Source organism: Dicentrarchus labrax, unplaced genomic scaffold, assembly GCF_905237075.1.
Source record: "Dicentrarchus labrax unplaced genomic scaffold, dlabrax2021, whole genome shotgun sequence".
Taxonomy (NCBI): domain Eukaryota; kingdom Metazoa; phylum Chordata; class Actinopteri; family Moronidae; genus Dicentrarchus; species Dicentrarchus labrax.
This window is the reverse complement of record NW_026136720.1, coordinates 19189571-19214178: the sequence shown is the minus strand read 5'-3', so window position 1 is coordinate 19214178 and position 24608 is coordinate 19189571. Positions and strand designations below refer to the sequence as shown.

Here is a 24608-nt window from a genome sequence, read left to right as displayed (position 1 = left end):
CTTTGGTGGAAAATTTCTGCCTTTGACAGACAGCAAAGAGAAAATTGGACATGTTGGTTAAAGTAGGTAATAGGTGTGTACACAAAGATTAGACAGTGTGTCAACAGTGTGATAATAGATTTGCTCTGATCAAACCCGTATACCCTCTCTGAACAAACAAAGCAGAGAGCTTTGAGTTAACTAGGCGATTCATATCAAAGTCTGATGGACAGTCTTCAGTTGTTGTCGTCCATACTCTTAAAGCTAAATACCAATAGAGATTAGGAAGATATGTCATGTTAAAGTTTCAATTTAAACAGGAACAGCTATAAATTAACTAACTATACACAAAGAGGGTTTGTTGCAATTGTATTTTGCTTTATTTGCCTGAAATGTGCATAACCCAAGAATGTTACTCACAGACTATAACATGCATCATGTAACAGGTTTACATTGAAATGGCTGTCTTCATTAAGGTTTACAACTCCAATGCAAAAACTATTTTCAAGATAATGTTACTGCTGGAGTCAAGATAAGGAACAATTATCAACTGCAATGAAGCCATAAAACGCGTAAATTACCTTTTCAAACAGCCAAGTTTATTTATTAATGGTTGTTCTTTTTTTTTCTTAGACTTTTTCATACGGAAGTATCTGCCATCTTTTACTACAGTTTGTCTAAGAAAAATGTCTGTTTGTCATTGTCAGATTTTATATAGTTCTTTTATATTTTTTATTGATCTTATATAATGATAAAAGAAACACCCCCTCTGGTACACACACATCTTTTACCCAAACTCCTTAGGGGCTATAATGTGAACAGTAGGACAACAGATGTTTTCAACTCAGACCACTTCAACAAGTAAATATCTGCAATACCATTAATAACATCACAGTTTGGCAATCAAACATATTCACTACATTTCTTCCTTCGGGGGCACTATACTTTATGTGCATTCACAAATATATTGGACATGATCCCTGTATTTGATTGAATGTCTTATTAAAGAATTGTTTTAGTTGATTGGATATGTTACTTCAAAACAAATGCTAAATCCATCCAGCATATTCCAAATTAATTATTAGCTTTTCTCACGTGCCCCTTTTCAGTTACAGCTGCTGTCCAAGATGCTTTACCTCACCTCCAAACAGCATGTGTGTACATTCATTTGAATTTGTAACCACTAGAGCTACTCTTTATTTTTAAGATCACCCACAAATGAAACCTTTACATCCCCCATTTTTATATTTTTGGCTTTTGGACTTGCATACCTCCCTACCTCTTACATTCCAGGCTGTGTTGTTTTTTAGCCTTGCCTTGAACATGGTACAGGACTTTGGTCAACTTTTGTTGTTTTTAAATGTGCTTTATACATGCAGTGGCTTTACCAAGAGTGATTCACTCAATGGAAAAATAAAGGCTTTCCATACTTCCTTTTAACTCTATTAACACACAAGCAGCACTGCTTAATAAGGATGTGGACACTGCTTGTTACTATAGTATCTTTGAGTATTTAGAAAAGCGCTTAGAAATAAAATTTATTATTATTAACATGTTACAGTAATATAGTGATCACCTAATGTATCTGAAACATATAATAAAGACAAACCTTGTGGGCTATTTCAACAAACAAATATCCACGTGAATTTCTCTAAATATGATGTATTTCTTGATTTAATTCAAGGGTCTTAATAATTGCAAACTAAACTTACATTTCAAATCAGGGAACTCAATAACAATTAATTATCATTATATATTCAACGGCCTACAATACATGCTATACACAAACAACTTCACCTTCATACATCTTAACCTTAAAAGCTTTAATTTCCTTTTCATTTACTGTGAACTAGTGCCCTCTAGTGTTCAACATGAAAATGCACCGGTGCAAAGTTTATCGGTGAAGGATGCTGAAAGGAGTCGCTCCACGTTTTGTTCTTCATTTGTGCGAAGAACTTAATTCAGGAAAATATGCACATGACAGGGAATGAAAACAATTAATATTCATCATGAAATGGGTACTCTGGATGATCACTCCACCTATGGTGAAACAAAAAAACACGATGATGAGGACTTAGTCTCTTAGAAAAAACATCACAACACAAATCATTATAATATAAACAGTAACCTTCACATTTAGATACAGTTTTAGCTTCAACTCACTTTTGATTCTATTTTTTCCTGTCAAAGCATATACTTACATCAGCAGCTCCACAAAACGAATATTTTTGTTCAGTGATTCAATGGCTTTCATTTCTTCCTCAGTGAGTGAAAAATCAAATATCTGGGAAAAGAATATTTGTTTATACTGAAATGATTTAAATAAATTGATAAATACTGTATGAAGTGAGGATTTTGCCACCATAACTTGTCTTATTAACGAATACATTTACTGTATACAGTATGTACGAGTCAAACCTATGATAAAACAGCATTCTGGTAAACCCACCTGGAAGTTGTGTGTGATCCTCTCGGGGCTGAAGCTCTTAGGGATCACTACAACTCCTCTCTGGACATTGAAGCGCAGAGCCACCTGGGCACTACTCTTGTTGTACTTTTTCCCAATGGATACAAGCAGCTCGTCCTCCAGCAGAGGAGGACATTTGACGTTCACCCTAAACCAGAGACAGATGAATATACAAAAGATACCTTCATACAGAAGTTTTCATGTTAAGCATCTTCCATGTCTTGCAGTTCCACATAGGCTGACATTTTGAAAATTGCCTTATGTTAATGATCCAGGTTAGGTTCTTTCCATGACAAAAGTTAATTTCGTTGCAGCATTTGCATTCACTTAGCTGATTGGACATTAATTCTTCATTTAAAGACTAATGAATCCCCAGCGTTTCCCCTGTGTAAGAGCATCACAGAGATCACTTTCTCCCAATTTTATCAGCCCTCCATGACCAGGGGGAACAAAACATTACAAAATACCAGCTGTCAGCAGGTCCATTCAAAAAAATCCCACCGGCCTTGAAAAGTGCATATATCTTAAAACCTACATACCAGGATGCATCTCTGGAGGAGCCAATTGGGCAGTAGCCAACAATCACAATGTCATGCTGACGACAGTACTCCAGAAGTTTGGGTTGTGTGAAATATGGATGGCACTCAACCTACGGGTAAGGAAGAGGAAAATACACAATTGGCCCAGAGTAGTCTGATATTACATTCATATGACAAGAAGTTTCGTCTACAGTAAGTCTTTTGAGTTAAATTAAAGGTCCAGTGTGTAGGCTGCACTCATGTAGTGTAAAACTACATGAGTAGTATACATACATGGATCAAACTCCTTCCCATCTTTTCACCAAGTAATGGTAAATCCTTTCATCAAGATACTTCTGATTTGCTCACTGATTTAATGTTGAGGTGTCTGTTTATTTAGTATTGAAGTATAAAAAGTTAAGCAATGCTTTCTTGGTAATAGCATAATAGCACTGTATACTGTAATATACTACTGTACTACATACACCATGCTTTATCTGGTCAGTGGGGGTGTAAAGAGACAAGTTGGGGTCACCTGGTTGGACACAGGTTTGTGTTTGAGGCCAGGTTTATTCAGCAGCAGTTCCAGCTGCCTACGGTTGAAGTTGGAGACTCCCAGAGATTTAACCAGCCCTGCGTCTTTGCAATGCTCTAAAGCCTGTTGAGAAGAAAAGATTACATCCTCACAAAGACTAAGAGTGATTATATTTACAGACCTACTGAGATAGTGAAGAAAAATAAAAGCACAGTGAAGAGGAAAAAAACTGATATTTTAACACTTTGACACTGTCTGACTGCTCTTGACAGTTTTCTGATGCCGCAGCAGAGACAGTTCTGGAAACCAACTTTCAAGTGTGAAGGAATATCACATGCCATTTTAAAAGTGGTTTATCTTGACTCATTGATATCATTACTGCTATTACTTTCATATTATCATTCACGACATGTAGTACTTTACAAGCACAGAATACATCGAAAATATAGCAAAACCTTCAGTCGGAGAAGGACCAACCAGTTGTAGCACACTTGAATAGAATGAAATTACACTGCAGCAAAAAACATCCAATTAATATTACAATTATGAATGCTTTTTTGTCCTTCTATACTAACATAAATGCATTTACTGCTTTTGGTGTGTTTCCTGTTTCTAAGTTATACTTATGTAAACGTGTGAAGCAAAAGTAAAAGAAAAAAATAATAAGTGAGAAGACAATGCCATACATAATACACAAGAAGGAGGAGGAGAGATAAGTCATGCACAGTCATCAAATTGCAGGACCATTCATTGTGAATTCATCAGAACTCACCTCCCATGTTGCACAGAGGTCTGTATGGTGGTAGATGTATTTTCCATGCTGGTCTTTTGGATAGAACTCATTTCCAGGCTGGAATTTAAGCACAATTCAATCATTTGTGTCAACAATTGTTATGTTAAATATACGCTTCCTTTGGTTGCATAAGCTGGACGTGGTGATGCCAGTGACCAAAACACTTATTCCAACAGTAGCCAAATGGTTCAAGTTGCCCATTCAACCAAACATACCCAACTGTCTAATCTTTTCTGAAACCTAAAACTAAAACTACACAAATTTGTTATGTAGCTTCCAGCATAAATATGACTGCTTCATAAAATTGTTATTGTTGTTGTGGTATCTTGTAGCCAGAGAACCAGATGAATCTGCTGAGCTCATGATTCTATTGTTCTGGCAGATTTGCTTGTGCGAATTAATCTGGCGACACTAGGCTAGGTATTTTGTCTAGTGCATATGAAACCTAACTGTGTGTTAGATTGTGAACGGGCATGAAGATGTGTTTGTTTTGCCATGCGTCTAAGTATCTTACCTCAAACCATCCTGTTTGACAGGAAAACTGATAAGAGCATCATTTAAACTAAACATTACCATTACCGTTTCTCTGTATGGAAGGGCAATGTTCAGACACTACATGGCTGGCTGATAAGTAAATCTGTATGTGTAAAAACCTTGAAGGCCATAGGAAGCTCAACAATGTAGAGATCCACATAGTCTAGTTTCAAGGCTTTCAGTGTCCTCTCCAAGGCTGGTCTCACCAACTCCGGTGGATGGAAGGTATTCCAGAGCTGAGGAAGACAACAGAAGTACTTTAAGACATTTAAATGAATGTAAAATAGTATTGAATATTTATAGTGTTCAAATATCCATTGCATAGGCCTTCTGAAAAACATAATGAGTTCTTAAACTACATGACATAGCTTGACATATAACAAAACCTATTACCTTTCCACAGTAAAAGATGTCCTCCCGTTTCACGGTTCCATCAGCAATTTTCTCTCTAATGGCTTGACCCACTTCGTGCTCATTGAAATACACCAATGCCCCATCAAAGTGCCTGTAACCCACATCTATGGCCAGCTTGACACACTCAAGTGCCGTGTCTTTGGGTGTCTATTGGAAAACAAGAGAAAATGTGCATATTATTTGACCTGGTTTTGATCGAGTAGTGCGGCAGTTTGTGCAAATATACATTCCAGTTTGAATTACGGTACATATTCACATGTCATACAGTGACATTTAAAACACCGTCAATGTTTTTCCAATTGCTGATAAGCAGAAACACTGGCACTCCTACATTACTGAGAGTCCTCCTGATAAAGCCTGGCACACAAATCTAGAAACAGACACATTATATTATTCTCACCGTTCGAGGGTCCCCATAAGTGCCCAATCCCAGCAGTGGAATACGGTTCCCATCACTGAGAGGGATACTGTGGCTCTGTGCAGTCAGATTCATGTGTGCGAAAATGCTGAAAATGCTGCTCTGTTCTCTAGCCTGCCTAATAGGTGATTTATTGAATGACAGTGAACTTTGAACCCTGATGCTTTAACCCACATGCACTTACGTTAGTGGCTGCTTACTGAGAGTATTTGCAGACACAATCAAATCTGAACAGGTGGACAATAATAATGGACTAAGTGTAACATTACTGTTACATGGTTTAGTTTTCCTCACATGAGAGAAATCGGTGAAATCAAAGGGTTGATTCCACCAACTACCTTAAGCATAGCGACTAAATGGGCATGCTGGTATTATTATTGCTGTTATTATAGCAGTTCAAATAAACACAATGGAAAATTTAATCAAAATAATTTAATCTCATACATGTTTGATAAACAAAAGATGAATCAATGAGTTTAACAAACTCAGTGATAGTATTGCGGGAAATTGTGCTATTCTATTAGAATGCCATTAACTGTGTAATAAATTGACTTTAAGTTGATTTTTGCAGTAACAGAGTTTACCCTTCTTCAGGCATACAGGATGATAAAACCTAAATCATTCAATTTTAGGGAAATAATTGTCCTTTAAATAATGGAAAACTTCAAATTAATTATTTTCTGGACACATACTATACAGGTTTTGGTAATGGTGATGCCATATATGTCCCAATGACTAGTAACTGCAGTTTTTAATGAATGCAACTGAATGGACGTTACCAGCTCAAACAGTTAGTTGATAACAAACATCAGCCTTTTGACCGGTGTACTTCAATCCCACTGTCTCTTATCAGAACACGCAGTTTGACTTTGACCCCACCCCCTCTCGTGCCGCAACGAGCGCGTGCGGTGCAATTTGAGCAACATCTGCCGTACGCGAGCTCGCGACACACCTCACGCGGAGCTATTATTTTGTATCTTTTGTGCTAACATGTTTGTGCTCCTGTCGATGTATTGCCGTTTTACAAAATAAGCTACCAGGTGAGCAGAATTATTAATATACCAACAGCGCTGCGAATTAAAAACAAAAGGATGAACTGGCTGAGCGCGAAGAGGAGAAGGCAGGTGAAGATGCTCTTTTCGGGGAATGCCTTTTGAGCTTGGTCTGCTACACACCTGCTACACAGAGCAACCCAGTGCCGGAGGATGAAAGTGCACCAAATGGATGGACGCACGGAAAAGCGGGAGACGGGGAATGCTGCTGTCCTCGTCGTGGAGAACGAAGCTGAGAGCATGCCCGTGCAAGAGGAAAAGTCCGGGACAAGCGGCCAACATTACCTGGACACATGTCCCGTTTGCTTTCTAAACTTTCACAGCCGAGAGCCCAAACTTCTGCCGTGCCTGCACTCTTTTTGCAAGAAATGTTTCCCTTCACCCTCGAGGAATCTGGCCATGACGGAGCCGCCAAACTCCCAGGTTGACGGGGCGACCAAACCACGTGAGTCACTTTGTTTACAAACAACAACCGTGGATCGATTAAAGGATATATCTTTCCCTGTGTGGAAGAAATCGGAGAGTTCATTGTGGCTCCACAAGGCTTCAAGGCTTGTGTGTTTAGCTGTATTGATTGTTCACACATGGGCTGCCTTTCACTATAAATATCTGGTGTCATGTGTCACACATTCGGTGTTACTGATTTAGACCAACATAAATGCTTCTGTTTCATTCCAGTGAATGTGATCCGCTGTCCGGTGTGCAGGCAGGAGTGTATGGAGGTAGATGTGATGGAAAATGTCTTCGTGAAGGACTCAATTGAGGCTCCCAGCAGCACAGTGGAGAGGACAGTCCAGGTTAGTGATGCATTACCATATGGGGGCAGCCTTGTTACTAGTTTTTAGGATGATTGTTGTAATATTCCTCACATCATTTTTGCATGTCTGATTTAAGTTGCACTGATCAAACCAGACCCAGCATCTCTCCAACACCTCCAGCTCTTGTTACCTGGCTGCCTGAGGTGTATCAGAACTCTGACGCTTGTCTCATACCTGTAGCTCTGTATGACCTGCGATGACAACACTGAAGCTGCCGGGTTTTGTGTAAACTGTGTGGAGTACCTCTGTGCCACCTGTGTGGAGGCCCACCAGAGAGTCAGATTCACCAGAGACCACACCATCAGACAGAAGGCAGAAGTATCACAAGGTATTGTAATCTCTCTTTTTTTTTTTTTATTCTTCTGTGAATAAATACAATAAGTAATAATAATAAATACATGTGGTGCTTCCACAACATAGGAATAAGATATAATGGGGTCAGTAATGTCACTTTTTGCTCTGGTTGTAATGGACATTTTTTAAATCAAAATGCATCAAAATTGAATGGCCTTATATTTATTTTAAATTCTTACACTCTTGACTGTTGTTTGAAATACACTTTCAGCTCATTCCAAGGATGGTAAAACCCAAACACTGCCACTCTAGGGTATTTTTAATGGCCCAAATGATAAATGTAGATATTTACATAAACATTTGAAGCAATTTACTTATACTGTGTGTAAATGTAAACCTTCTGGCTCAGTTAAATAATGGAACACATTCGGAACTGCTCATTAAGTTCAGCCGAATTCAAATTAAATTAAAACATTTAGATGTATGATGTAGTTTGAAAATAAGACAGGAGGCCAAACGCTTATTATCAAGAGCGTGCAAATGATAGACGAGAAGTTAGTCACCAGTTGGCAGGAACCTGCTAGAGAAATATTTTCCTAAATTAATTTATTTCAAACATTGACTAATACTGCTATAACTATGTCTATAAAAACTGCCTCCCTAACAACAGTTAAGCCTATAGCTGGGAAAATATACTTTACGCTGCATTTCTGCATTGTTTATATTTGAGTCTTCTCCTTTACATCCAGTGAAATCACAAACAGTTACCTCCAACCTTGAGGTGTCAGCTTGAGCTCTACGGTCTATAACATTGTGCCAAGACAGAACAACCAATGTCATGAACCCAGAATGAGGGGCCAAATGATGAACCTTTTGTTGTCTTCCAGAGGTCCACGGTGTGTCGACTCAGAGGCCGATGTTCTGCGACATCCACAAACAAGAGCCTCTGAAGCTGTTCTGTGAGACCTGTGACCTGCTAACCTGCCGTGACTGCCAACTAGTCAAACACAAGGACCACAAGTATAGTCACAGTTGACAATATAACATAGTATAATTTTGTCACATAAAGGTTCATAGACCTGTGTATACATTTCAGTTTTGTTTGACATTACACTGCAGTTAAATGTGATTAACATACATTTCATGAATTTGATTTAGCATAAAAAGCCCTATATCAAATTACATTTTGATACAAAAATATCCTTACGTTATCATGATGTTTATTTCAGCCATATTGTTATCGTCTCACTGAACCCCTGTCAGTCTAAGGTATGCTGCTGTAGGCTATAGCCCATCATCCACATCACCAAGAAAGGAGATTCAATTAGGTGCATTGGTAGAGCCCTAATACACTGTAATCAGTGTTTACTTTCTGTATTGTATCCACTGCCTTAATGTTCTTTTTGGATTAGTTACCAGTTCCTTGAAGATGCTTATAAAAACCACAAACAGCACATGGAGAACATGACCCATCAGCTGCAGGAGAAAAAGAAACTGATTGAAGAGGTATCAGACTTCATAAAAAACGGGTATGTATTTACACATACCACAAGAATGCAAAATGTAAACCAAAGTTGAAGGCTCTTGTAGTTTATAAAAATGTTTAGACAACTTCCATATGACTTCTGAATCTCATGGACAAGAACAACTGGGTAACTGGTTATGGATAAAACCCGGCATATTACTTCCAGTAATAATGTCTCTAAAATGTGTCATGAAAAATGTGCTGTTTGATTTTACATATAATCTGTCAGATTTAAAGACTTGTTGATAGTCGTAATGTATGTTTTTCAGACTTCTTCAGGTTGATCAGAACCGTTCATCTGTTCATAATGAAATAAAGAAATCGATCTGCAGTTTGATTCTGGAGATCAACAAGAAGGGCAAGATGCTCATTAATCAACTTGAGGTATGGCAAAATATTTTCAATATATTACAAATATAACAAAAAAGTGCTGTTTAGCAGTTTTATGTAGGCTGTAGCTTGCTATGGTGTTGATTCCAGTAGAACATTACTTGGTTGAAAAGCACAGTTGACTGTTTTACCCCGAGGCCCAGAGCGCATACCCTCAAGCTGTTTGAATACTGCAGATGTTCACTTATTCATGTTTTCCAGGCTGTAACAAAGGATCATGAGAGTGTTTTGCGAAAACAACAGGAAGACATTGGCTATCTATCCAGACACCTGGATCATGTCATCAACTTCACCAAATGGGCCACAGCCAGGAATGGGGGCACAGCCCTCTTGTACTGTAAACGTTTGGTAAGGCTTTTCTGATCATTTATTCACTCAACAGTATCTCTTCGCAATCTTGTTTCCAACATAAAACTCTGCTCAGCTCTGGTGCCTGGTCTATCTTGGACGTTGTGTAGTGGGAACATATGGCTTTTGTAACACACAAGTATCCTCCTCTAAAATTATTAATAACATCCCTTCTGTTGCAGATTCTGTTTCAGATTGGAAACCTCCTTCGGGCAAAATGTAGTACTTCATTTGTACCACAGACCACTGTACGCTTCCAGTGTCGATCCTCTTATTGGGCTTCAAATGTTGATCTGGGTAAGACATAATCAAACGTATCAGGTATAGCAGCTTCTCTATAACCCTGACGATGGATTTCTTAGTCTGGACACTGTTAGTGATTATTCTGTTTTAGTAGATTTTGAAACCTTTAAATCTCACCAAAATTTTACTGTAGTGTATATTTCGATATACGATTTAAGAATATTGATCACCTGGTCAAATGCCACACAATCTCCTACAATAAGATAAAGGCCACACCGCGCATTTCCACAAGTGGAAAAAGCAAACATAGTGGCAGACTATGTTAACATGGCACCTTGCAGAAACTGCAAAAAATCCATCAATCACATGCCCCCTGACTATTTGTCCCTTGGTCCTTCAGCATCTCCTGTTCGACTTTAAAAACTCAAAAATGCAATAATTATAACATCAGAATGGAATAGTGAACATTACACATGCTATCTGCATAGATACTGCATTAGAAGAGGCTTCCACGACACAACAGTCACTCTTGTATTTCCCAAAATTCAGCGGGTCCGGAGCTTAACAGAAACCCAAAATGCTGGGCAATTACAGCAGTCGCAACTCATTCAAGCCTGACAGTTGTGCCGAAATATGAGATGAATCGATTTTTTGGAGAGTCAGCTTTTGACTATCAATTAAGTCTTTAAGTAAAGCAGATTTTGGTTTCATCAAGCTGAAATCCCAGTATTCTGGTTCCTCTTCATTGCGACTGTTTGCTTTTGTTTGTTTTATGTCATTGTAAGTTAAATATCTTTGGGAATGTCAAAAACAAGCCATTTGAAGATGACACATTGGGCTCTGGGAACTTGTGAGGGACATTTTTCAATATTATTGATATATTTTTAATGTAAAACATTTTTAACAGATGTTTCTACTGACACATTTTTAGTATAAACAATAACTGATATCCCTTGGACCTTCAGCATATCCTGTTCGACTTTAAAAATGAAATAATGCAATAATTATAACATCAGAATGGAATTGTGAACATTACACATGCTATCTGCACAGATACTGCATTAGAAGAGGCTTCCACCACACAACAGTCGCTTTTGTATTTTACTGTTTTCCCAAAATTCAGCAGGTCTGGTGCTTAACAGAAACCCAAAATGCTGGGCATGAGGGACGTTTTTCAATATTATTGACATATTTTTAATGTAAAACATTTTCAACAGATGTTTCTACTAAGAAATTGTTAGTATAAACAATGACAATAAAATTATAATTAGTTACATCCCTACTTGACATTCCCCTTTAATACCTCCCAGAGTTCCCTAGACTTTCTACTCCATGACTTCCCAAACCTTCTCTTTTCCCACAGTTTTGTCTGCATTGTGTATTATGCATTGCTACTTGTTATGCTCATCCTGTCTCTGTGTGTATGCTCCCTCAGGCTCTTTAGTGGTTGAGAGTGGTGGAGTACCAGGCCACCAGCTGGGTGGTTTTCAGGGTATCCCTCATCAGCTCTCCCACCCTGGACAGGGCCCCTCGGGCTCACCCCACAGATTTGTCCAGGGAGCACCCCATAATACTCTGGCTCAGCTCCAGATGCAGGTGGACAAGCTAAACCCTCAGGCCCTCTGGCAACCGCAACCACCTCCTCCACCCTGGACATGGTACCAGAGTGTCAGACTGCAGCGTACCGTCCCAGGGCCCCTGCATGGAGGCTCTCCCTCCCACAGTATGCCCTCCCAACTAGGCCGCAGATTTATGGTGCCTCCTCCCAACCATGCCAGCCCAACTAGCAGCTTACCAAGCCCTGGGTTTACGCCCCAGGTTAGTGTGCGTTTGTGTGTGCATGTGTGCTCGTGTCCGTCTGACTGACAAGCCCTCTTAACAAGCACAGACAGCGGATGGCATTGTCCTAAATAGAGCTGACAGCCTTCATATCCTGGGCAATTTACGTCTTTCCGTGTCAAGATGGATTTTAATCTTGGACAAGCTTATGACTCAAAATCATAAAATAAAACAGCTAAATCTGCAGTGCGAGAGCAGCCAACATGTGACAGAGGACGGACCCAAGATTCCATAAGAAAGGGTTGATAACATCTCGTCATCCGAGTTGTTTAGTCTAGTTCACAGGGTGTTTTGGTTCCAGCTCTAAAGTATAGGCTCATCCACAGGACAATGCTGGCGTGTGAAGTGCACACAAAAGTTGTATCATACTGATGTGAACAAGCTGTTATAGCTGCATAATGAACTCTCAAATGTTCTCCATGTTTTTGCATGTTTTGCTGCAAGTCATGCATACTTAATGATACTGAGTACTTTTCAAAGCATGCCGTAGGTTTATAGATTGTGCTGTGGGTACTGTAGCTGTTTTCTTTTTCTTTATACGTCACTATGGTACAATCAACAAAAAGAGATTTAACGTTTATTGACAAGTCTATAATTTATTTACTTATTTTATGTGTATAGCATGTCTGCTTTTATTTATGTCAAGAGTTGTTTTATTGTTGTCGTAGTGCAGCTCTAAGTGCAGATTCACTTGGAAAATGACCTAATAGTGTTCACATAATTTTGATGAATTTGAAGGGCTGACACGATGAGGCGAGTTTCCATTTTTTCAATTTTCATACTGTTGTGAAATAAATGAAAACTAACAGCTTTCTGGAAAGTTTGTAAAAACAGTTACTGCCCATTCTATAAAAAGTGGTTATTATATTATTTATTATATTTATAAATAGTTTTCTTGATAACATTTAGTATCCATTACTTAATAAGCAAAGCTTGTCACTCAAAGCTCAGTGTGTGGGTCTAGATTGATAAGATTTTAACATGTAATATTGTGTTAATATAGGACCCCACTGCTCAAGCTGATTGAGAAAATAGGTTTTCAGGGCCTTTTAAATAAGTAGATGTTATTTTAAGTGGTGTGTTATTGTCATGTAGTTCTGTGTTAAAACAGGAATGTTGGTGTGGTCCTTTAACTGAACTAAACTAAATGTGCATCTAAGTATTTTATAGAAATGCTATATGTTTTATACATTTTGTAGAAGGAGAAAGATTTAGCAAAAGCTACAATAGATCAAAAATAAGAGAAAGGAACTTCTGAGGGTTGTTGTTTATGGTTTAGTATTCCCTGTTCTGTTGTTGCCAAGGGGTGTCGACCCACACAGCCAGCGACGCGGTATTGAAAGTGCACTCTTTCATCTCCACCTCCACCATCACATGCTTATAGAAGCTGACAGGAATGTAGCATGAAAAGGATTGCAGCATTTCTATCCATCTTACTGTTTTTCCTTCTGTCACTTGTAGCCTCTGAGGGGGATGGGAAGCAGCTCCAGCTACCAACCCAAACCTATGGACGTATTTTCTTCTTCATCCCTGTACACCCATATAACACCACTGGCCATCAATGGTGGTGTCAGTTCGCCTCAATCACGGCATACGGCAAGTGACTCCACCCATTAATGTCAACAAATTAATATACTTTAAAATGGACTTAATAGTAATCAGCTCTGTAGAATATTGTGAGAGTGAAGGCCATACAGAGCAGACATACAGAGACAGCCATTTAGCAGCAGCATACAGAGTGCAGAGGTGTACACGATTTCCACAATCTGTAATAAAACATAAGGAACAATGGTATACAGTATCCAACTTCTTTAGGCACTTGTCAGGTGCATTCATAGAGAGAAAATCACCCTAATCCAGTAAAGGTAAAAAAGTTGCATTATATTTACAATGTTGTAAACGACATGCAATGCTGTGTTTTAGATTGAGCCCACATATCTGAATAGGAGGAGCGATTCAGGTGGTCCAATATATATGCTGAAACCAAACTATCCCCAGAGCCTGCCATCTTTTTTGCCACACAGAAACGGTATGTCTGTGCCACCAGTGTCATTTGCACTTTGCAGACTGTATGTATTGCTGTATTCTTAATAAAGAAAAACACAGATTTCTATTTCTCTCAAGTGCAAGGACAGCAGAATTCACCAGGGTACGCTGCTGTGTCCCAGGAGGAGAAACCAGGGTGAGGAGACAGTTGAATCTTGTGTCTTTCTCTGATTATTGTGTAGCTCTGAACAGTACCGCCTTGATATCACCCCTAGTCCCTTTGTGCCATTGGTCTCTCCAGTGAATTTTACTTTGTTCTAATTGGTTCTACTGTTGCTCCCTAGGACTGTTCCTTGGAAACCTCCAGAAACACACCAGGCTAGTGGAGCAGTGGGCTCAGCTGTCAAGAAAAGACGAAGGTCGTCACCAGGCCCCATCATACTCATCAAAGATGAACCAGAAGATGACAGTAGTTATGTAAGGAGACAATAAATTATTATTACGATCCAATGACGTTTCCATACTGTTGATACTGTACTAAGACAGAGCATGGATTTAAAGGACTTTTTGGTTTATTACAACTTATTAATATAATAATATTTTATTATAATTTCTATTGGTTATTATAAACAATAATCTGTGCAGGTCAATTTATCACATAATAGTTACAATGTATTAAGAGCTGTTTTTTCTCTCTGTGTATTTTAGGTACAAGCCAACCAAAGAGCCAGCCTCCCTGACAGCACAGGTGATCAACCCCAAATCAGTGCCCAGGACGAGGGGAACAAAGTCCCAACTCCTCTTCAAAGCACAAACGACAAACCCCATAGCCCCTCACAGCCTCCAAGCAGCCCACGGGACCAGAGCAACACTAATGCTGCAAATGACATCCGTTCACTGGGAGGAGAACAGCAGGTAGAGCAGCGCCGAGCTCCGTTGGAAGACTCTAATGAAGTCTTGTGTGCTGTGTGTCAGACTGAGGGAGAGCTGCTGCGCTGCGATAAGTGTCCCAAGGTTTTTCACCTTTCGTGCCACGTTCCAACTCTCCTCAAATCTCCCAGGCAAGCTCTGTCAGGGGAAATTTATTTAGTGCTGGTCTCAGATGGAAAGCTCATAACTCATTTTTTTTTAATAGTAGAATCAAAGAATTATGGTCTGCTGTGGAATAAAAAAAACAACTTTTAAGGACGAGGTTGTTTTTGACAAGCTGTTTTCACAGTTTGGAGGTGTGAGATTTTCATCTGACAGCAGCATTATGCACTTTTTTAATGTATGTTCCTGCTTACTGGCTTTTGTGTTGAGTCTCTGGACTGTCTCTCTTCAGCGGGGAATGGTTTTGCTCTTTCTGCCGTGACCTGTTTGTGCCTGAGATGGAGTATGAAAACAAACCTGAAGCCAAAAGAGTGAAAAAGGAGCCAGATTCTGAAAGAGGATTTTCCCCTGAGGACAAACGAGTCAGTACTCTTTTCTTAAATGATAACAATCATTTGGTTAGAAAAAAGATTATATCATTATAGTAATTATAATAATAAATGGCTGAACAATGCCTGTCATTTAATTGTATTCAACTGAATTGAATTTCATATCAACTCCGTAACTGGCTATATTTGTCAAATAGAAAATAACATCAATATACATTGATTTAAAGGACCAGTGTGTAACATTTAGGAGGATCTACTGGCAGAAATTTAATATTATATTCAGTATGTTTTCATTAGTGTATAATCACCTGCATATAGGAATCGTTGTGTTTTCATTACCTTAGAATGAACCATTTTTATTTATAGACATTACAGGTTGCCTTCCATGGAGTCTGTCATGTTGAACTGCCATGTTTCTGCAGTAGCCCAGAACGGACAAACCAAACACTGGCTGTAGATAGGGCCTTTCCCTATTTTCTCAGGTTTTGCTGCCGTAGTTTTGCCTACACACTTCACACTCATTCTCATTACTAGCTCATCAAATACAAGCACAGATCTGCAACTTTACTGGTGCCACTAAATTCTTCACATTGGCCCTTTAATATACAATTATTTAACTTATAACTAAAATAAATGCACATTGATTTAAATGAATAGTACTTCATGTTAAATATCAGATAGCAGCATATTATGAATAAAGTATTCAGAAGCTAATTATGCATATGGTGTAGTTGTAGGGTAGGCATTTCCAGAGAGGGGGCCTGGGGTGGCACTGGCCACCCCTGAAATCTGATTGTCCACCCCAAGTGGCACCTCATTATTCCTACAGCTTCTACTCCACTGTCTCTCAGAGGTTGTAGCAGGCTGTGTTTTACTTGTGGGTTGCCAGAAAACAGGAGGGGGCAGTGCGAGGGCCAGCAATGGAAATAAGCCCCCCTTTGGTGGCGCCCCTGCATCAAAGTTAGTGCTGGAAACCACTGTTGCTGGCGTGCTCCAACACTACAACAAGGAAAACACTACAAACATATAACAGCCACATTTCAAGTCTAAAGGGGTGAGGATGTGATACTCATAAGTAGATTCTGGGTGGAGTATCACAACCTTATGATTGTTAGCCTAGCAACCATATTGTTTTCATTATTGTTGTTTCTAGAAACTTCGGTACCATTTAATGATAGTAGTATTGAAGGAAATATCTGATTTACTGCAAACTTCACCAGTGTGCTGCTTGTATCAGATTCAAAGAGTTAACTAAGCAGCAACAGACTATAGATTGGAGAACTGTATGTGGTTTCTTTATTATTATATATAGACATGTTTTAAGTCTGATGTGTTTTTCTACCGCTGCAGAAATGTGAGAGGCTGTTGCTGCACTTGTTTTGCAGCGACCTGGGTTCAGATCTTCAAGAGCCTGTATCCCCCTTGGTGAGTCTGGAAACATGGGTTACTAAAGGGTCACAGGATTAATGTCACATAGAGTTACTGTAACTGGAATTTTAATGATGTGTAATGTGCAGTGTTTATCAGTAAAGGAAGAAAAAATATGAATGAGAGGCAGAGCAACTTTAATCAGGTACTGTAAATATAAGTATTTTCCTCACTGACACAGAGCTTGTAGCACAGAAGTGGATGAACATTAAAAATGAGAGACAAAAAACTGTACATTACAGTACTTACAACACTATATTTGTGTGCAGCACTTACCGCTGTGGCCATTTTTGAATAAAATACCTCTTGTTTATATAAACTTTCACGTAACAAAATGAAAACTGAAAATCCATAACTTCTTGTGCACAAAGCAGACATGTAAAACTATATAAACATATTAATCGTGATTTTGCTTCAACATCTCCCCTTGAAGTTTTATTCTTCAATTATCTCTCCCTTTCTAAATACTGTAGGCATGTGCTAATAACAGGCTGACTGTAAAGGGACCAATGAAGCTTTCAGCTGTGAAAAAACGACTGGAGGCTAAGCAGAGTCCGTGCTATCAAAGCCCTACAGAGTTTGTATCAGACATCAAGCTCGTCTTAGGGAACTGTACAGCCCTCAGTGAGGTACTGTAGAATTTTTTGTCAGTATTATTCAATTCCTGGCACCTGCTTATAAAATATTTTGCACTCATCCTTGCTTTTACTCGCACGGCAGGCTGACACAGAGGTTACCGTGGCAGACAGGAAGCTTAAGGAGCTGTTTGAAGAGCACCTGAGGATCATCTTCCCTGGCCAGACTTTCCCAGAAATCAAACTGGAGGTGATACCTACTGCCCCTCCAAAATCTCCTCCCGAATCTTTTGACAATATATTCCAGCCTGCAAAGTGCCAGCGTGCAGATTCAGAGCCCCAGGATACACCAAGCTGTCCCAGTGGAGAGGAGGGAGCAGTATGAAAGCACAAATCTTTTTAGTCGTTCAGATATTTGACAACACTGCCAGCACCAGCTAATATGTGGTGTGTTACACTTTGTTACAAACATTTACAACACACAATTACTTTCAGGTCACCAAAACAATCAAATATGTTTGATATAAAATGTATTGCAAGCAAACAACTATGATACAGAGCACCGAATTTGTTTGATTTTCTGGACTAATCTGCATTACAGCTGTTACATTTACTCTGAATGTGAAGAAATAGCTTCTCTCTCTGACTAAAGCTTGAAGATTATGACTGGGATTCATGCAAATAGTACAGACTTGCAGCACAATTAGGTGTTTACAGGGTAAAACTGACAGCAAGCGGTCAGTTATCAATTCTAGTTCTCAGTTTGCTCTTACCAAGTGATATGTCTGCTCACAGTAGATACATCGGTCCATCAACACCGAGGTAATAGAAGATTGGGTCACATCTGTGTGTCTTTCCTGTTTAGCACTCCATGTGTAAATATAGCAGTGATCAGAGGAAAGATGATAATCACGAGCTTTGAAATTTGTGGTCCGTCTTATGTGGAGTAAGATGTGTTACGAGGCCCCTCGAGGTCAGTAAAATGAAAGCATCAAAGGAATCGAAGCTGTTTGATAAAACCACAGACTGCTTAAGATGTTTAATTAGCACACATCATTACACAATATTTCAGCTTGGTACATTTTGCCAGGCTTGTTTAACATGTTGTAAAGGTACATGTTAAGTGTAGTTGTATTTATCTATCTATTTATTTATGTTTATTTAAAAAAAAATAAACATCTTATGCACAGCCACCTTTCTGAACTGTTTTCTTATAATATCCAAGAGCCAGCACATTTAGCCATAAACCTGCTTGCATGCAAGTCAATTTGTGGGTGTTTACAGGGCACAGTATAATATGATAGCTTAAATCTGGGTAATGATTAAAGTTATACACCCTAGATCTGCATGTTAATGGACTATTAATGCCCTACTTAAAAATAATACTTCAGTATTATTACCCTCACTATAATTTACACTTCAAAGGTAAGCAAAGCTACTCTTTAACAAGTCTATTCAGTTGTGTTGACTAACAGTGAACAAGTCATTTGGGCCCAACAGGGCAGCCATCTGACTGCCTGACTGTGTTAGTGGCCCTGTGCTGATTGACACAGATGTGGCAAGACACGCTTTGTTGAGCTTCAAAGGAACTGTACTGCACCCCCCACAACAAGATTAACACTGTTTGAATGCGACCTCAGACACTCCAATTTCCTCCACCTATGAGCTGGGAGGTCAACTCACGCTGCTGTTTCTTGTTAAAGCCCAAATCTAGATTGGAGGTGGAGAGAGGAGGGCTGGTAGTTCCTGGAAGGCTACCAGGCATGAGAAGTTGCCCTCAGATGTTCACAGTGCTTGAGGCAGCCAAGCTTGGGGCCTGGCACTGGTCTGGCTCTCATTTTGGGCATTCTTCATTCCTTATATGGCCTTTTATCTATTTCCTACATTACACTAAAGCAAAGATAAGATTAAGTACAGGTCAGCAGTAAAAGGGTGCTCTTTGTTGTTGTGATAACAAAGGGGGTTGCCACATCCTTGACTGATAGATGTCTGTAGGAACCATATGTTGCAATACAGTCTGCCCTTAACCTAGTGGTGCTTCTGCGCCGTTTAAATGTGTTTCCAGGGCCATAAAATGTTTTACTTCATTTACTGCTGTACTTAACATTGCTTTTCAGTGTATACTGTTGTTTTTATTTTTCTACGGTATTAACTTTTCAACTTGCAGAAAACATGCTGAAGTTATGTAATCCATTACAAAAAATACCACACCTGCTTATATTTGTTGTCAAGGTCAGCAGTGCAAATTTATAAAAAAAAAAAAAAAAAAGTTGTTTGTGCTTTACCGTGCAACTGCAAAAGACACATTGGCCACTGTGATGGATTATCCACTTAAGCAACTTCTCTACAAGCTCATTTTTACACCACAGTGGGAGGTTTTATTAGAACAAATGGAATCCTGGATACCAATATTGAAAAAAGCCTAAGGAAGATAAATAACACACAATTCATACTTAAATCTCAAACTACCTCAAGCCAGTTCTGCAATAGTGGCACTATATAGTGAATGGGCAAGTAGCTATAAAAATGTGGTCTTGTAGAAAGACTGTTAATAGAGTATAATTACCAACAGAAAACATAGACTGTGGTGTCCTGAAGAACAGAGAGATTGAGACAAGACTTGTCACACACTACACTTAAACAGTGCAGTTACCCATTTATAACTGCCATATACTTGTGGGCTTTCCTGTATGCCTGTGGTGTCCTGATATCAAGTCCTTGGTGATGTTTCTAGACTGGCTAGACTGGTGGTGGAGACATATGGGTCTGATTAGAAGATAATTTAACCTCTCTCTGTCACCATGCCCAGAGTCAGTAGACTGATTGAATTTGCAGAGGGCTTTAGTTGGTACAAAATGTTTATAATGCAGTCTAGCAATTATTTCTCTGCTTCTTGCCAGTTCTGGTAAGTGTGTGTGTGTGTGTGTGTGTGTGTGTGTGTGTGTGTGTGTGTGTGTGTGTGTGATTGTGTGTGTGTGTGGCTTGTTTATACCCAGCTCCCTCTCACAGTTCATGATCACTTTGGCTGACGGTGAGCCCACATCTGTGGCACAGTTACAAAAGCTTTAATTCATTAACTTTGAGGGAAAATTCCTCATTTTTGGGTGCAGCTGTGAACGTTAGTGACTAAAGAGAATGCAATAAATGCAAATATTTGCAGAGACTGGCAGTGAAAATACTAATTTTCTGATCCCCCCTTCCTCAGACTGATATATCCCAAAGGTTTTGAGGCTTACAGTCTGGACATAGCCACAACAGATTTTTAAAATACCCCAAAACCGGCTCCAGATGTTGAGTAATCAGTACAGTCATTAGTCACAGACAGAAAAAGTCTACTTTGCCACTGATGGGAAGACAATTTCCATGTGTGCATGCATACCTTACAGCACAGTAGCCTGAAGACACTTGCAATTCCTCCTGAAGGCAATAAAAAATATGGCAGCCCACATCTCAGTGGGTTGTATTTCAGATCTTACACTTTCCAACACGCATAAATATATCAATCACATGAATTATGGTTTGTATAAACATTCCTGTCAGAATCTAGAAATAAATTACTGTCCCAATAGCCATATTATATTTTGAATTCAATATACTTTTAATGAGCTCACTGTTAATGGCTTTCCAATTTATCCTGAAAGGGAAAAAAAGGGATTTGATTAGCAATAAGTGGGTGTCCGTGGCCCCAGCCCGCCCCTCACAGTGCCATAATTAGACGTTCATTCCTGCAGTCACGCTGCAACTGCGACTCACTCAACTCCATCACATCCTCGGACTCACTCTTCCTTTTTTAAAGGACCACTGCGGTTTATTCTCACATCCTGAACAATAACCAGCATCGATCCAGGCTCAAAGCTCTCGGACGCTTTATTTTTCCAGGTTTTTTTTTTTCTATGTTGGATCATTTTCATTCAATGGGTCCGCGTGTAGTGCTGCTCTGCTCTCTGTTCGGAGTTCTCCTTGGCCAAGGTAAGTTACCTTTTTGTAAGGAACTTTATACATCAGCACTGCGTGACAACTTTTTATTAGGGTAAGCCAAATCAAGCTACGGACGGACATTGGTATGTGATAGTGAAGCGGATGAATATTATATTGCAAGATTTACTTTTTACATGCATTCGTCAGGATATTTACAGTATGCATCAAACTGGTATTAGGCAAAGAGTGAGAACCGGGGAGGTGATTAATTTGTCATAGGACTAGTTGGGGCATGTGATGAAAGCACAGTTTACAGGGCTGGGTGCTTCAAAGTGTTGCATGTCTGTCCTGAAATGAAGTATGGTTAAACTGTCCCATTCTTTCATTGTATACTTGTAACAAAACATCACAATAACTGTTTTTTGGAGAATGATCATTTTATTTGTTTATTGTTTTCTCTGTTTCCCTTGTTTCCCCTTACAACCTAATGATGTTAAATGTTGTATAAAGTGATTTAAAGCAGATATAAAGCCATTGCAAATTACATTGTGTAAGAAAAGAAATCCAGAAACTACATATTTACAAAACTTGTATGTCACATCTTTCTTTCATTCATTAAATTGTGTTCATGCCATAGTCTAGATCCTACTTGATTTATAAAGTGATAAAAAAAAATGTTATAGTGCAGTTTCACATAAGTTTAAGCTCTCACTGCCCTGGTGTATTACTTTCTGCCCAGCAAGTCAAAGGCCAAGTGCCTTGGTATGCTGTGATGGACAGAATGATCTAGACAGAAGGGTGTGATTTATACTTGACCGCCCACAGCAGGGTCACCTAGGGGTGGGATGAGCCATATCCAAATGCTCATGGTCCCCTGGTCACATATGGGGAAATTTTCACAGTCAGCAGGGCCACTTTCCTCTAAGTTGCCTTCTTTGTAGGGAGTTGTGTCACAGGTCAACAGCTCGACCAGTTACGTAACCAAAACTCCCATAAGTACCCATGTATGTCATGTAAAGATAGATAGATAGATAGAGTCTGGAAATAGAAAGAAGATAGATAGAAATTATCTACGTCTTGAGTAACAGCATAACGGTTTTATGTGACTAAGCTTGACAGAAACCTCCAAATAAAAGCCTCCAGTGCAGCCTGTGAAAGAGATGCATGCTGCTGTTGTGAAGGCCAACTACTCTTTCTGGGTGGAGCTCCACCAGTGGGCTCATTAAGCCTTGTTTACATGAGGCGTCTAGACATTGCAAGCCATGTGCTGCTCTGCCAAGACAGCATGGACCTCACCAGCAGCACCGCCATCCAAGATGGAAATCAGCCCTCTCCAACAATGCATCACAGAGAGACAGAGGACCGTAGCAGACTGCATATAGGCTGTGCCTGGTTTGACTCTTTTGATAAAACAGCACCGCACAGTTTTAAAGCACTTCTGCTCTTTCAATTTAGGTTTGCAGAGCAGCAGACAGCGGTGGCATTGGAATGACTCTGTGATGCCTAATGGGTTAGAGTTAGTTATCAGCAGGGAGCTACTGTAGGGAGAAATCTGAGGAATCTGTAACAGACCCAACTATTCCTGTCATCTCAAATATACATACTGCACCCCCAGAGGGAAAGATTATGAGTGTGTTATTATTTAGTTTGTGTGGAATCAGGAGAGGTGCTCTTTGGATCCAGTTTCAATACAAATTGGGTGTTTTGGCAAGAGTATGTCAATGACTGGTAATGGTTCAATAACAAGAAAACTTACAACTTACACAAAGTTGGCAGCACCGCTCTGAATGTATTTGACTTTTGGTCATTGAATCTTTTATATGCATATTATCATATTTTTGTAAGCAAAATATTTAGTTATTGTCTCACTGGAACATCCCAACTTTACTTTGCAAGCAGACACAGAGGTCTTTAACATTCAGAGACAGAGAGAGAGAGAGAGAGCCTACTTGGTAGGCTCATGTGAAAAGCTTTTAAAATGCCATCTCATTTCATCCAGCTGCTACAAGGTTTATTGGCCAGAGGATTCTGGGATGTGCCAGACTTCCAGAAGTCCGTAGTGAGTCAGCTAATGTGGCTGTCTAGTAATAAATCCTCTACCCATACTCACTCCTTTCTGCCAGGTTAATCATCCTCCGTGTAGTAGTAATGGTCACAGTGTTTCAATTCTGTTGCCTATACTCGAGAAATGACTCGCTTTCTTCAGAAAAAACACACAAACTTCTGAGTAAACTCTTAGTCATTGTTATGTCTTGCCCATACAAAGTTGTGAGCTGCAGAACTGGCTTTATACAGTACACCCACAAACTCTTCTGAGAAATTGAGAGTTTTATTACAATGCTTACTTGTGTTGTTACAAAGTTTATCAGTGCAGAAACCTGTTTGTGATGATGACTATTCCTTCTTGTGCTTCATCTTTGATTTAATGGCTATAATAAAATTCCTCCAGCCCCTCTGGGAGAAAGCAGCAAATCTATAAAACTGAGGACTACTATTCCAGACACTTGTCCTCCCTACCTAATCTAACTTATTATCTGAAATTGCTGATTCTTGCCAGACTTCTCACAGCAGACGCTGTGTCTCAAACAGATGGATTTGTTCAGGGCATTTCACAATCACTATTCCCTATGATTCAGAGCTTTCAGTCACTAACCAGTAACAACTCGTATTCTATTACAATGGATCAACAAAATTTATTTCACAGTGAGTTTGTTTTCCCTTTTTTTCTCTCGGGGGACTTATTGTTAATAACAATTTGCGGTACTGTTCCTGATTTGAGCCGAAGGCAAAAAAAGTCCAAGGAACCAATCTGCCAAAGCTATTTCACGTTTGGCAGATCACACAAACCACAGGCGAATGAATGTACTTGATGTGATTGCGACGGCTGATTGTTTACAGAGTCGAGGCATTCCACGCTCTCTAATCCACATCAATAAACAGCCAGATCACCACAGAGTTGGTTCTGCTCCAGTCAAAAAGCCTCTCTTGTGTTTGCAACAACATATCCATCATTCGTTGTCTTTGGCAAAAAAATGTCTACAGCCAGTTTAAATTGCCAGACAGATTTAGAATTTTGTTTTTCCATCTTTCAGAGAGCGCTAGGCAACTTGCCT

General features: G+C 39.4%; 3 protein-coding genes across 5 annotated transcripts in view; 2 read left to right on the top strand and 1 right to left on the bottom strand.

The window, feature by feature from the left end:
• Positions 1-336: 336 nt before the first annotated feature.
• On the bottom strand, positions 337-5784 carry LOC127353522 (aldo-keto reductase family 1 member D1-like). The gene is made up of 9 exons (XM_051382790.1): positions 5641-5784; positions 5220-5387; positions 4946-5062; positions 4272-4349; positions 3500-3622; positions 2986-3095; positions 2429-2594; positions 2181-2263; positions 337-2019 (listed from the first exon to the last, which is right to left on the bottom strand). The coding sequence occupies exons 1-9, from the start codon at positions 5731-5733 to the stop codon at positions 1977-1979; spliced, it is 981 nt and encodes a 326-aa protein (XP_051238750.1). The 5' UTR covers positions 5734-5784; the 3' UTR covers positions 337-1976.
• Positions 5785-6546: 762 nt separating this feature from the next.
• LOC127352927 (transcription intermediary factor 1-alpha-like) lies at positions 6547-18766 on the top strand. 2 transcript variants are annotated; one of them, XM_051381818.1, is made up of 18 exons: positions 6547-7155; positions 7389-7507; positions 7709-7856; positions 8710-8842; positions 9235-9351; positions 9617-9731; positions 9939-10085; positions 10268-10382; positions 11764-12146; positions 13629-13763; positions 14091-14196; positions 14292-14349; positions 14498-14630; positions 14862-15214; positions 15478-15607; positions 16925-16999; positions 17476-17631; positions 17723-18766. In XM_051381818.1, exons 1-18 carry the CDS (start codon positions 6864-6866, stop codon positions 17960-17962), a joined length of 2955 nt encoding a protein of 984 aa, XP_051237778.1. In that variant the 5' UTR covers positions 6547-6863; the 3' UTR covers positions 17963-18766. The 2 variants fall into 2 exon arrangements, with proteins under 2 accessions (XP_051237778.1, XP_051237777.1); XM_051381817.1 differs by having other exon boundaries at positions 14274-14349.
• Positions 18767-21282: 2516 nt separating this feature from the next.
• The window catches only part of fbln1 (fibulin 1), a 28679-nt gene continuing 25353 nt past the window's right edge, over positions 21283-24608 (top strand). Inside the window, exon 1 of one of the 2 annotated variants that reach the window (XM_051381819.1) lies at positions 21283-21546. In XM_051381819.1, coding sequence (XP_051237779.1) covers positions 21471-21546 — 76 coding nt within the window. In that variant the 5' untranslated portion in view covers positions 21283-21470. The remainder of the gene's footprint in view (positions 21547-24608) is intronic. The other variant, XM_051381820.1, reaches the window with a different exon arrangement.

Coding starts and splice junctions, on each gene's coding strand:
- LOC127353522 (XM_051382790.1), bottom strand. CDS start 5,733: ATGAATCTGACTGCACAGAGCCACAGTATCCCTCTCAGTGATGGGAAC. Junction 2,595..2,985: donor TCCTCCAGAGATGCATCCTG/GTATGTAGGTTT, acceptor TCTCTGGTTTAG/GGTGAACGTCAAATGTCCTC. Junction 2,020..2,180: donor CGTTTTGTGGAGCTGCTGAT/GTAAGTATATGC, acceptor GTTTCACCATAG/GTGGAGTGATCATCCAGAGT.
- LOC127352927 (XM_051381817.1), top strand. CDS start 6,864: ATGAAAGTGCACCAAATGGATGGACGCACGGAAAAGCGGGAGACGGGG. Junction 12,147..13,628: donor GCCCTGGGTTTACGCCCCAG/GTTAGTGTGCGT, acceptor TGTCACTTGTAG/CCTCTGAGGGGGATGGGAAG. Junction 14,197..14,273: donor TTTTTTGCCACACAGAAACG/GTATGTCTGTGC, acceptor AGAAAAACACAG/ATTTCTATTTCTCTCAAGTG.